The 13,658-nt window shown below is 47.1% G+C and overlaps 1 protein-coding gene across 1 annotated transcript in view; it reads right to left on the reverse strand.

The window, feature by feature from the left end:
- HYDIN (HYDIN axonemal central pair apparatus protein) overlaps positions 1–13,658 on the reverse strand; it is a gene marked incomplete at its 5' end in the record, with an annotated part of 359,388 nt that overhangs the window by 68,840 nt on the left and 276,890 nt on the right. Inside the window, 8 exons of the mRNA XM_079723315.1 lie at positions 2,721–2,906; positions 3,529–3,714; positions 3,819–3,978; positions 7,110–7,229; positions 8,105–8,287; positions 8,483–8,691; positions 10,574–10,795; positions 12,850–13,449. Of these exons, the coding sequence (XP_079579441.1) occupies positions 2,721–2,906; positions 3,529–3,714; positions 3,819–3,978; positions 7,110–7,229; positions 8,105–8,287; positions 8,483–8,691; positions 10,574–10,795; positions 12,850–13,449 (1,866 nt within the window). The remainder of the gene's footprint in view (positions 1–2,720; positions 2,907–3,528; positions 3,715–3,818; positions 3,979–7,109; positions 7,230–8,104; positions 8,288–8,482; positions 8,692–10,573; positions 10,796–12,849; positions 13,450–13,658) is intronic.

A 13,658-nucleotide genomic window follows, 5' to 3' on the forward strand; every position in this document is an offset into this window, starting at 1 on the left:
AGACCACTTTGGGGGCCTGAGGGGAGATCCACTATGTCTGCTTTGGTTGGAACATATAGGAATGTGATGTCAGTTGTTAAATTACACAAATGTTTCCATACCAGTTGATAAACAGCTGTCATGATGACTTCTCCAAGTGTCCCCTTGATGCTTGCCTCCTGCACCCTCACGCTTCATCATGGGAAGCCCTGGGCTCCCCATGATCCATTAACTAAAGGATGAAGCTGACACAGCTGGGACCCTACACCTGCTGTGTGGCCTGGATTCATTGTGCAGAGACCCCTGTCTGTGTAGAGACTGGTATTAAAAATGCTGACTGTCACCTCTGGGATTCATATACATTTGTGGATTGAACGAATCTATCAATATCTGTTTTCAGCTATATGAAGGGCTGTCAGGGGTAGGTGATAAGACAGATTAATTAGATCCATTGACTGGCCCCCAAAAGTAGAAACACGATTAATGTGTGTAAATTACAGGGAGAAATCTGAGTGCAACCCAACAAGGCATTAACAGTCAGACATGTTCAAAGGAAGATCAGGCTACTCGGAGATACTTGGTAAGTCTTCTATCCCTGGGGGTATTCAAAGAGAAGCTTGGGTGACTTCTTGCTTGTTGCATTATCAGCTCAGGCATCAAAAGTCAGTGACATTCATTCATTCAACAGATTTTACTGAGTGCCTTTTATTATTTTTATTTATTTATTTATTTATTTGCAGTACGCGGGCCTCTCACTGTTGTGGCCTCTCCCGTTGAGGAGCCCAGGCTCCGGACACGCAGGCTCAGCAGCCATGGCTCACGGGCCCAGCCACTCCGTGGCATGTGGGATCCTCCCGGACTGGGGCACGAACCCGTGTCCCCTGCATCGGCAGGCGGACTCTCAACCACTGCGCCACCAGGGAAGCCCACTGAGTGCCTTTTACATCCAGGCCTGTGCTAGACACTGGGGATATGATAGGGTAGTGAGTTGAATCATGGCCTCCAAAAGGTATGTCCATGTCTTAACCCCTGGAACCTGTGAATGTGACTTCATCTGGAAAAAGAGTCTTTGCAGATGTGATTAAGTTAAAGATCTCTAGACGAGATCATCTTGGATTATCCAGGTGGGCCCTAAATTCAGTGACAGTGTCCTTATAAGAGACGGAAGAGGAGAAGACACAGACAGAGGGAAAGGCCATGGGAAGACTGAGGCAGAGATTGGAGTGATGCAGCCACAAGCCAAGGAACATCTGGAGCCACCAGAAGCTGGAAGAGGCAAGGAAGGGTTATTCTCTAGAGCCTTTAGAGGGAGCACGGCCTTGCAGATACCTTGCTTTTGAATTTCTGGTCTCCAGAACTGTGAGAGAATAAATGCCTGTTGTTTCAAGCCACTCATTTGTGGTCATTTGTTACAGCAGCCCTAGGAAACTAATACAGATGATGAGCAATTCAGGCAAGATCTTGCTCAGTGGAGTTCACATAAGGAAGTTAAGAAAGAAACAGGATAATGTCCGAATGGGGTGGGTGCTCTGAAGGACTGGAGACAGGGTGAGCGATTGCACATGATGAGGTTTCCTCAGTGGGATGATTAGGAAAAGCCAGCTGAGGCAGTGCTGTTGAGCAGACCCTAAGACAGAAGCCAATCCCCACAGAGCATAGGGACAACCTTCCTGGCAGGGGTGCTGCAAGGTCAGGGCCCTGAGGCAGGAAAAACCTGATGTGGATACAGAGGCAGGCAGGTACTCAGAAGTAGTTGAGGACCCTGGGCTTTATTCTTAGTACAATGGGAAGACAGCCCAGTGCTTTAGGAAGGAGTGACCTGATTTTTTTTTAAATTTATTTATTTTTATTAGTTTCTGCTTTATAACAAAGTGAATCAGTCATACATATACATCTGTTCCCACATCCTTTCCCTCTCGCGTCTCCCTCCCTCCCACCCTCCCCATCCCACCCCTCCAGGCGGTCACAAAGCACGGATCTGATCTCCCTGTGCTATGCGGCTGCTTCCCACTATCTATCTACCTTACGTTTGGTAGTGTATATATGTCTATGCCTCTGTCTCGCTTTGTCACAGCTTACCCTTAGGAGTGACCTGATTTGACTGACATTGTAAAGATCCCTCTGGACACCTGCGGGGAGTGGGAAGAGGGAAGCTGGCTAGGAAGCCTCTGCGGAAGTCCAGGTGAGCGACACAGCAAGCGGCCTGCACGAGGGTGGTGGTGGCAGTGGAGACAGGGAAGGGCATGGGCAGGAGATACACTGGGAGACAGAAGTGACAAGACTTGTTGGAGGACTGGGATGGAGGGGGAGGCCAACAGGAAAACGGAGGAATCAAGGGTGACTCCTGGGTGTCTGCTGGGAGCAACTGGGTGGAGGCTGATGTTTCCTGAGTTAGGACTCTGAGGGGTGACCGGGTTTGGGGGTCTTAAATCAGAGATCTAATGCTTCTCGAGGAAAAGTAACACCATTCGTTCATTCATTTACTCACTCATCCACTCTGCACTGATTGAGTACTCTGTTCTTGCCACTGGGAAATCAGCCATGAACAAGACTGCCTTTATGGAGCTGACAGTTGTAAGCAGAGCAGGATATTGTGGGTTGGGGGGTGTCAAACAGGGATCAGATGGGAGCGTGTAACACAGAGACCTGGCTTGGTGGGTATGTGTGTCGGTGTGTGTGTGTCAGGGAACCCAGTGTGTACATAGTTTGGTGACCAAGTCTGAAGATGTATGAAGCCTTACCTCCAACCGAATCGCCTTCTTGATGTTGATGGGTTTGGAGGGTTGGAAGTGCACTTGTAGGCTATGCTCAGCCTTGGGGGCTATGGTCCCCTGCATCGCGGACACGGTGAAGTCTTCACCCAGGTGCTCCAGGCTGGTGATCCTCCAGGCCAGGGGCAGTAGTGTGATGTTGCGGAGAAGAACTACCTTGAAGTCTTTCCTGCAGAGACCAAGAGAAATTTTGCCAGTTTCCAATGATTTTGATTTATTATGGCAGGTCAGAAAAAGCACGTCTGGTTATTCTACTACTGCTTGTTCACTAATAAGTATTTATCAGGGAATGGGGCCTACCTGTGATGATCAAGGAATGCAGGATACAATATCAATATTCTCTCCCAGCTTCCTCAGAAATAAACATTTTCTATTTAGAGTAATACAATTCCAGTGAATGAATATGTAAGTTCTAGGTTTGGTCTAGTGTTCTGTGTTTGTCCTCTAATTTCTAGAACCAAGATTCTTAACCTTTTAGGGTAATGGACTAAAAATCTGGAAAAAGGTAGTCCTTCTTCTGAGAAAAATGCAAATATGCACACACTTTGGCAGTTGATCTTAGGGGAGTCCTTAACCATTTTGAAGTCCATTCACTGAACCCAAGGTGACAACCTGTGAACTCAGAGGGTTACTAACTATGCTGATTTGCACAGGACCAGAAGTTTCCCAGGATGCAGGACTTCGAATACTAAAACCAGGCAAGTCCCAAGCAAATCAGGATGAGCTGGTCACCTTAGAACTAAAAGTTCTTTAAATGTCATTCTGGTCCTGGTATCACCCAGAACTCTGACCTGTGCAGCAAGAGCCGGTCAAAATGCAATTGTCTGGGGTCCAGCTCCAGTTCTGGGCGGACCCCCTGGCAGCTTAATTTGAAGACGGCTGGCTTGGGGTTCTCCTTGATGCAGCAGACAATGCTGTCTTCAAAGACACCAACTGCGGTAGGGTAGGCCCAAACGTTCAGCTTCTAATGGGAGAGTCAAAACAAAGTACGTTTACACCGAGGATACCAATCCCTCAAATTTCCCAAGAAAGCCTTGCCCTGGTAGACTTGTATCCATGTGACTGTACCTGCTTCTCACTGGGTTTCAGAATCATGTTGACAGGCTCCAGGAAGTAGGTGTTTGCTTTGACATCGTTCTGAAAACAGAAGGACACGTCCACGACCATTGGGGAACTGTTCAGGATTGTCAGTGTCTCCATGTTTCCCGGGAACAAGGATGACTTGTACCTGGAAACAAACAAAAATTAGGGATGGGGATGTGAGGATTGGCTGAGAATTCAGGTGGAAAAGGAGATTGTGAGGCATAAGGCAATTTCAAAGGATAATGTGGCTACACAGAGGCAGTGTCATGGAGGCTAGGAACACAAGCTTTGTAGTTGTGAAGACTTAGAGCTGTGATGTGACCAGCCCCCGCTCCCATCCCAAGCCTTGGTCTCCTCATCTCTAAGATGGGATGATAATGTCCCTTAGGATTTTCATGACTATTAAATGAAATAGTGCACCTAACGCTCTGAGGACGGCTGCAGATATCAAATACCCAATAAATGGTAGTTATTACTATTGCAAAGATTTCTGACTGAAAAATCTGTAGCTCTCTCCTTCCCAGTGCTTATATTTCCAGGAGAGATGATAATCTGAGTAACCTGTTATTTCAAATCTGTCTTAGAGATGACCTCATTTACCACCTTCTCCTACACCTGCGCAGGATGCTACTGTTCCGACACGGATTGTAACTGTTCACTGTTACAAGGTTGTTTCTGTTCCCTTAGTGCCTTAGGGAGAGATCCATGGGGTGGAGCACTGTAAGCACTGGAAGCTGCCCAGTTAATGGTACCAAACAGAAAAGGAACCACAGAGGCACAAGGAAGATTAAGGAACACACACATCGTAGGAGGTCACAGCACAGGTCAGGAAAGCAGGGCACCATAGTACCCACTGGTGCCCAGAAACAGTCTGAAAAGCTCTCTGGACAGGCTAGGATGGAGGAGGGAAGGAGAGGGCATTGCAGAGACGAAAACAAAGTCCGAGAGACGGAGCAATCTCTGTGTAACCGCCAGAGTGGTGGCGGCCTCCACACCTCGCTGGTGATCACCACCACTGAGCACTCTGCTAAAAGTTCCATGTGTACTAACCAGTTCAGTCTTCCCAAAACTGTGCAGTAGGTGCTATTATTTTCCCACTTTGCAGATGAGGACATTGAGGCTCAGTAGGACTTAAAAGAATAGATGGATAGGGCTTCCCTGGTGGCATGGTGGTTGAGAATCTGCCTGCCAATGCAGGGGACACGGGTTGGAGCCCTGGTCTGGGAAGATCCCACATGCCGCGGAGCAACTAAGCCCGTGCACCACAACGACTGAACCTGCGCTCTAGAGCCCACGAGCCACAACTACTGAGCCTGCGTGCCGCAACTACTGAAGTCCACGTGCCTAGAGCCTGTGCTCCGCAACAAGAGAAGCCACCACAATGAGAAGCCCGCGCACTGCAACGAAGAGTAGCCCCCGCTTGCCGCAACTAGAGAAAGCCCACACGCAGCAATGAAGACCCAACGCAGCCAAAAAAATAATAAATAAATAAAATAAATTAATTAAAAAAAAAGAATAGATGAATAATACTTGTTTCTGGACCACTGTAATCGCCCTCCTGGATCCCCGCTGTCTGGCCCCATATCCTGGTTAATTCCAGTGCTGTTCTGAATACATGCCTCTCTGAATGGCCATCATTTCCCTGAATCTGACCTCCAGGCTGCTCTGTACATCATGTCCATCAACCTGACTCCCACTCCTTCTCTCGCCTAAGTCCTTCTACTGGGCTTTGAAGATCCTCTCCATCAACAGTCGACACCCTTCACCTTCACTTACTAGTTCAGCACCTTAGGAAATAAACTGGCGGTTATGAAGGGAATGGAGAACTAAGTTGGCTCATTAGTTTCACCAAGTAGGCATAGAGATAATCATTCTCTACTTATCACAATAAATGCTAGACTGAATTAAGACATGGTTGAGACCCTGGTTCTATTTTTGGTCTCACCTCCCTGCCTATACACTAAAAAACTTATATATAACTGAAAAAACTAGTATTACTAAATATTTCTGATCACTGACCTTACCTGGGCCCCCAGTTCTACCTTATAATCTTAATCTATTTCTCTAATATTCTCCTTCTCCCACTTTGCACAAAACCTGTTTCATACCTTCTCCATTTTCTCAACATTTTAAACTTCCTTCCACTTGCCTCACTGTTAGGGATGACCTCACATCATTCATCATGGAGAAAACAGTTGCGTGGGAACCTCCTCACCATGCCAGCCAAATCTGTAAACCTACCTGCACCTGAAGCCGTCTCACCTCCCTCCAACCTAGCATGAGATGATGGTCCCTCTTCCTGGCAAAGGCCATCATCTCCACATCTCGTTGTGGTGTTTCAGGGAGCTGCACCACTGTTGGCCTTTATGTGCTCTGGAAACTCTAGCCGCTTCCTCGCTACTTCCCCTTGACATCCAAACATCGTAAGAACAACAGCGAACGAACAGCCTTCCCTGCACTCCACGTCTCCCTCCCGTCCTCAACTCCCTCTATCTCCCTTCACAGTCAAGCTTTCCCAAAGAGCTATCTCCACACTCTGTCTCCATTCTCTCACCTCCCATTAACTCCTCAACTCATGTTACCTGGGCTTCATCCTCAGAAATCCCCCGCAAAGGGCTCTTGCTGAGCCTCCTGTGACTTCCGTGTTGTTGAACCCTGTGGATGCTGATGGTCTCATCTTTCCGCCCTCTCTGCCACAATCTACATAGCTGACCACACTCTCTTCTCATGGCTCCTCCGTAACACCACCCTTTCTCGGTTTCCACCAATAACTCTGGCCCTCTTTCTTATCTTCTTTGCTGGCCTCTCCTCTTGTGAGTGGTGGAGTCCTTTGAGGCTCCAACCATGGTCCTTCTCTCCTTATTGTGTCCTCTCATCTTAGGTGACCTCATCGACACCTGTGGCTTTTGTTGTCTTGAAGATAGACTCTCCTCTGAGAACCAAAACTGTATAGGCTATGCCCTGCTTTACGTGGCTACTGGCTGTATCTCCCAAGCATCTCAAACTTAACATATCCCAAAGTGCACACTTGACCCTACCTTCCCCTACGAAAACCTGGTCTTCTTCCAGGCTTCCCCATCTGGGAAAATGGCACCCCCATTAATTTGGGACCTTAGCAGAAACTTGGGGCACAAGAACCCAGTTCTCCTGATTTGTGGTTCTGGGCTAACTGAGGCAATGTTAGTAAAAGCTACGTCTCCATAGGAACCCTGCTTGTACTATTCATGAGTCCATCCCAGGGGTGTGAAATCTTCTTTGAAATAATGGAACACTTACTTATCTCTTGATTTTCCACAAAGCAGTGGCCCGAAGTCAAACCTCTCCAGGCTCACAATATACTTCTTAAAGATGACCTCATTTGCCTTCATGTCCCTCTTCTGCTGAGGGAAGACCACTCTGAACACAGGGGAGGAAGAGGAGAGGAGAGCTGTCTGAATTGCCTCCACATGATGTATACATGAACCCAACACTCCTTGTTCAGCAAAGGGTCCAGGTGTCTGGAGACAGAACGACTCTTAATTTGAGAACATTTATCGAGCCTTTATTCCTGTACCCTCCCATCCCCAACCTCGAGTGAAGATAGTACAGTTTGAACTTGAGAAAAAAGATTCCCAGTGGTGTCTTTTACTGCTGATGATGGGTGAGCTGGATCCTTTATCAGCTGATGGGGTTGATGATGGAGCTGAGCAGGATTTCCTGTTCTAGTGTGCCCAGCTAGAAAAAGTCCTGAGAAACCCTATGGAAAACTAGTTCTGGTGGATCTTAACCAGCTTCTGAATTCTCTGTCCAACGTGGTCCCTTGGTGAGAACTGCAAAAAAGCTCCTCTCGGTGGACAAGCTATAAAAGGCCCCACTAGCTTGCTCAGTCAGGTACCTTTATGTGGTGCATAAGGGACTCAGTGTCTGGTAGCTCAGGGAAAAATCTCTTGCCTGTGGAGATTCACACATATATGGATATTATAGGATAAAAAGTCCCACAGTAAACATAAAATCTGTTTACATTTACTATATAGTTAAATAAGCAAACTAACTTATCACAGGAAGACTTTCCCCCCCTCTTCACTCCTATTAGCTTTCTCTTTATTTCAGTCTCATGGTACCATATCATTCCTGTGACTTAGTCAATGTCCAGGACTTTGGAGCCCAATACAAGAGGCCTGAGATGCTGTCCCAGTTCCACATTTGTATTAAGAGCCACCTTGTTCAGGGCACCATGGGGGAAACGAAAATGTATCTGTCAACCTTTTCTTTTCAAAACAAAGTACACTTACTTTGGGTCTTCGCAAATGTATGGGTAAGTGCAGACACCTCGGCAATAAAGCTGGTATTGGCGGTGAGTTCCAAGGATCTCAAAGTTAAACGTTTGGTCAAAGATCCCAAGATCATTGGAAGAGAAGTGCACTCGCAATGTCACCTCACCATTGGCTGGTACGATCCACCGGAAATGGTTCAGCCTGAAAATGACCACACGGGCTTTTAAAGTGAGAACGCTTCCTTTGGGCCAAGAGAAGACAGGATTGGTGCCTGGGAGGAGTCCGGTCCTGCTGGGGTTATAGGCATGACCACCCTGTTCCCATCTGGTGCTGTGACAGCCACACCCTCCATCTGGGGCTTCAGCCTTCCCCTCCCTGGGCTGCTCGGAGGCCCACCTGGGGAATTTCTCCTGTGAATGTTGCCCAGAGAAGTTGTTCTGCTTTACGTCCGACAGGGGAGCAATGGTTCCAGAGGTTCCCCCAGAAAGGCCCTTCCTGTTGGAGGCCATGCGACGTTTCTCCTTCTGAGTCTCGCGGGTCTGATCTGTTTTTTCTTTACTTTTCTGTCTGCTCCCCTTAGATGAGGTGGTTTGCTCCTCCTGGGTCTTAATTAAAAATGAGCACCGGGTCTTAAACATTCATCTTATGAACACAGGAGCAGGAGACAGAGACACCCATGCCATATGCCTGCAGTCTGCAGTGACCGCGCTGCAGGTTCAGGAGGCTGGAGGCTGCCTAGAGCAGCAGGGCCCAGCCTGTGACACTAGGGTACAAGGGAAGAGGTAGAGTGGAGAGAGTCTAGTGCTTTCCTTGGCACCTCATTCCCTGAGAAGGAGGCCAGAACTCCAGAGGACGTTTGAAGCTGGCAGGGAGTATGTTCCTATATTGCATTTTGTTGTCGCATTTCCTTAATATCTTTTAATCTAGACCCCTCACTCCCTCCCAATCACACTGACTTTTGGCAGAGACCAGATCTGTATTCTTACAGAATATTCCATAGTCTGCACATTTTCTAAGTATTCTCAGAGTGTCATTTAACTTATTCCTTTATTTCCCGCATTTCATGTAAACTGAAAATTAGATTTAAAAGCTTGATTAGATTCAGAGATGATGCTGTGTACACCACACTCCATCACGATGGGAGACAAATAATGTCAGGCTGACTCCTGATTACAGACGCAAAGTGCGTTTGTGTGGCTGCAGCGGTGCCCGCCAGATCTTGGCCATGGCAAAGTGGACCGTCCCCTTTGCAACCAGCCGGTCACCTGTGGGGTGATGCTCTGGCTCAGAGTGAGAGTCTTGTTCCCTGACAAAGCAGCACTGTGGGTATCCACTGGCGCTCCTTAATCAATTATGTCCTTGGGTACACCAGTACTTTTTAAATTCTACCATTCCTCCTATAATTTTAGCTGCCATTCTTCTAGAAAGAAGCGATTTCCTTCATCAGTTGGAGATGAACTAGAGTTCCTCCTAAAACCGGAAGTTAAAGAAGGCTAAACTCTTTTCTCTTAATGGTCAATTTTCAGAAGGGAGGTTGGTGTAATAGTCACCTCTGATGGTGGCAATATTTTCTTCTTCATCTTTTTTATTGGACTCTGCTCAAGTAAGGCCTGCCCACTAATGCTGTGACCTCAGATGTTGATTTCCTACTTACTTATTAAACTGAAGTTTGGGGCTCTCTGTTACCTAACTGAGCTGTAGGCGGGGCCTACAGGTGACTTTATTTGCTTCTGATTTTATTTGTTTTTTGCTGACATGCATGGTTTATATGAAGGAGGTTGTGTGGGGAGATTCAAATTTTGGGCCCCCATACTCCTCTGGGAATAAAAAGCCCCTCCATAATTTTTAATATCCATGCATTCTGCATATTATCAGTGAAATCTATTTTTCCTTTGTGATTTATTCCACTAATTGTATATGTAATATATATTTTCTACTTTTACATGATTTCATTTTGATCGCTTATATTTTTAATCCAGGTGGAATTAATCTTACTGTATTGTGTCAGGCAAGGAGATTAAAAAGCAACTTTACCCAAAATATCCAATCTTCCCCATATAATTTAATAACCTGTCCTTTCTCTAATGGTGCGTGTTGCCTTAACTTGTATCTGTTGATTCTTGTATTCTTATGCACTGTGTGAATTACCTTGGCTTCACAATACATTCTGATATCTCTTTAAAAGAGAGAGTTTTGCTGCTTACTTTTTCTTGCAGATGAGCTGCAGAGTGATTCGACAAGTTCCCTAAACCATCCACAGGAATTGCAAAGGTTGGAAGGTAAGAATCGGTCATTTTCAGTCTCTTCTTAGGGGAGTAGGAAGAGTCAGACCTGGGGAAGGTGCAGCTTAGGGAGGCTCAGGCGGAATCCCCAGAGAGTAGAGGGAAACACCCCAGTGAGCACGACACCCAACACTGCTTTTTCTGGCCACGTGGAGGGCCCGACTGAACTCCCGCCAAGGTCAGGAGGACAAGCTGCTCCCTTTACCTTTGAGGAGCCTGGGGTGGCTGAAAGCTCTGCTTCTGCTTCCACTTCTCTTTTCTCCTCCATCAGGGAGAGCTCTTTGGACGGTGGAGTTACAAACACGAAATGCTTCAGGATTTCTGTCATGGCCAAAGGCAGCCGCTTCACAGGGTAGGAGATGAGTGAGAATAAGGTAGGCGGCGGGATGGGTGGTCCAGAGGAACCCAGGCCCAAGAGGTCTAGGATCTAAAGGAAAAGCCCAAGATTAATTTCCTGTGCAGAGGGTGGGCTACCCCTAACTGCCTCCCTGAGTGAGCACAGGTTGCTCAGACTCTCCCTCCTTTCTCTCAACTTTCTGATGCCCTGTGATGGGCTTGGGTCAGGGACAGCATGTAAAGGGTCTCTGACACAGCTCTGCAGGTCCTTCCAGATCCCCACGCCCCCAGACCCGGCTGGGGCTCTTGCTGTGGGCTGTGGGCTCCCTCTCTTATCATAACCCTCGTCATTTTATTATAACTGCCTGTCTTTGCAACTGGACTGTAAAGCCCATTAGGACCAGAACCAGGGCGATACAGCACATGGCCTAGCACACAGTAGGCACTCAAAAACAATCTCTGTTTAAAGAGACCAGCTCCTAAGGTTCTGATGTCTATAGCATAGAGTTGTTTCATTTATTTTCAGATCCCCTGTTAATTTTTCTTTTACCTTTTAGTGTTCTCTCTTTCCAAAGGTGAAAGAGAGTTAGGGCTGGAGCAGGTCATATACAGAAAAGAAAAAAAAAACCCACCAAAGATTCTGGGAATGGGGTAAAAGATGGGAATGAAGAGAGAAGTAAAAAAAGAGACTTGAGAGAGAGACAACTTATCCCTATAGCATTTTCCCATTCTACTCTGATATTTGATAAATGAGAGCATTCTCCAGAGCAGATGGCTTGAAAATCTAGTAGTAACTTCCTTCTCAGCTTGTAAAACCCTCCGAATAAGGATGCTATCCCCGATTAATTGTTGTCATCACAACAATTAGGCCATCTGAGTGCCCATTCTATGGACTAAATGGGCTATTAGGCCTAGCAAGTAACTACCTTCATGTAATCTTGTGTTTCTAATTCTCTGGGTCAGACAGCAGAAGACACTTCCTGACTAACATGTAGCTAGAGTTAACTCCCAGGATTTAGAACATCTGTGAGGAAAGGGATGAATAATTTGTACCACTTATTAAATTAACAGAGGCAGGGAGTTCTTTAAGCTACAGTCTGACCTAGGACTCCTCTCTGGCTCCACTCCCTACCTTTTAAGGTTGCATCTAATTTCTGATAAAAACTAAACCAGAGGGACTTCCCTGGTGGCACAGTGCTTAAGAATCCACCTGCCAATGCAGGGGACACGGGTTCGAGCCCTGGTCTGGGAAGATCTCACATGCCGCGGAGCAACGAAGCCCATGTGCCGCAACTACAGAGCCTGCACTCTAGCACCCGCAAGCCACAACTACTGAGCCTGTGTGCCACAGCTACCGAAGCCCATGTGCCTAGAGCCCGTACTCCACAATAAGAGAAGCCACCGCAATGAGAAGCCCGCGCACCACAACGAAGACCCAACACAGTTAAAAAAAAAAAAAAAACTTATTAAAAACAGAAACAAAAACAAAAAAACTAAACTAGAGGTGGGCAAACTGTGGCCCTCTAGTGAAATCTCACTTGCTACCTGCTTTTGTAAATCAAGTTGTATTGGAACAGAGTCACGCCCATTCATTTACATATTGTTGGGGGTCAGGACAGAGACTGTATGACCTGCAGCCTTAAATATTTGCTTTCTGGTGTTTCACAGAAAAAGTCTGTCCCTGGACAAAAGGCTATCATAACCATCCCTTCCAAACCACTGCCAAAGGGGCTTCTAGATATGCAATGGTTTTGTTTCTAGCAAGAAAAAGCTGTCTGGTAGCATAATTTCTGTCACTGGGGGAAGCCTGTGGGAAAGAAATTTTAGAATAGTAGAGCCACTTGCGTCACCCCAAAGTATACCTGCCTTGCCAACCCCTAACACAGGATTGTCAATGTTAAAAATCAACTTTACAGGTGGCTTTTTACGAGGTTAGATGGAATAGTTGAGATCTGTGGAACTCTGTATGGATGTTTCACCACATAGAAAAAGGTCCTTTTAGGCATTATTGTCTTATATCCAAAGGGGCATCGGAGATTAATGGAATAAAAATAATGGGATACGGATTTTGTGTTGAAAGCAACACTTTTACGAGGATTAGCACCGCACAGCTCCCTGGCTCCCATCCTGGAGAAGAGCCCGTACCTGCTCCTCTTTGGGAAGCCTGTCATTCTCCAGGGCCTGCTTCCAGCGCGAGCCTTTGGAGTCGGGCATCTGGATGTGTATGAAGGGCACACCGAGATCCTTCTTCCCTTCGTGGCCCTCCTCCTTGCCCTCGCCGTCGCCGTCGCCGCGCTCCTCCTGAGCGCGGAGCTTCTCTAGCCGCTCCCTCTCGGCCCTCGCCCGCTCCAGGCGCTCCCTCTCCCGGTCCTTGCGGCCTCGGCGCCCACCCGACGACGGAACCTGGCGCTGGTCGGTTCCGTCCTCACGGCTCGCATCCTCGGCCGCGGTATGATGCAGCAGAACTCCTTCCTTCCGGTCCCAGTGCGTGAGGATGTTCTGGATATCCTTCAGAGACAACTCATAGGTCTTAAACCTCTGGGCCATGTCCTTGTCAGTGTCCTTCGGGAAGTCCCCTTCGCTGTCCTCTTGTTCCTGGGCAAGAGGAAACCCAAGCATGTTGATATCTGACAGCTGGTTCTTCTTCTTGTTCAATTCTTCCTTCTCCGCAGCCACCTGCTCCCTAACAGAGGCTTTTCTTTCTTTTGCGTCATTCTTCAGCTCTAGTTTGGAAGAAGTAAGAACCTAGGAGGCAAAACACATAAATTATTCTTAAAAGAGTTCTTTAAGGGAGAGCAAATCGCATAAAGAAGAGCAAGAGGGTGTTTAGTTTTGTAAGAAGGGCTCATACAATCCCAGGCACCTCGCATTCACACTAGGGCTGTGCCTAAGAAAAGCCTGGGGGCCTTTCTCAAAATATCCGCTCTGTGGTCCTTCCTTGTCATACAGCTGGC

The sequence above is a fragment of the Hyperoodon ampullatus genome, assembly GCF_949752795.1.
Source record: "Hyperoodon ampullatus genome assembly, chromosome: 18".
Lineage (NCBI taxonomy): Eukaryota > Metazoa > Chordata > Mammalia > Artiodactyla > Ziphiidae > Hyperoodon > Hyperoodon ampullatus.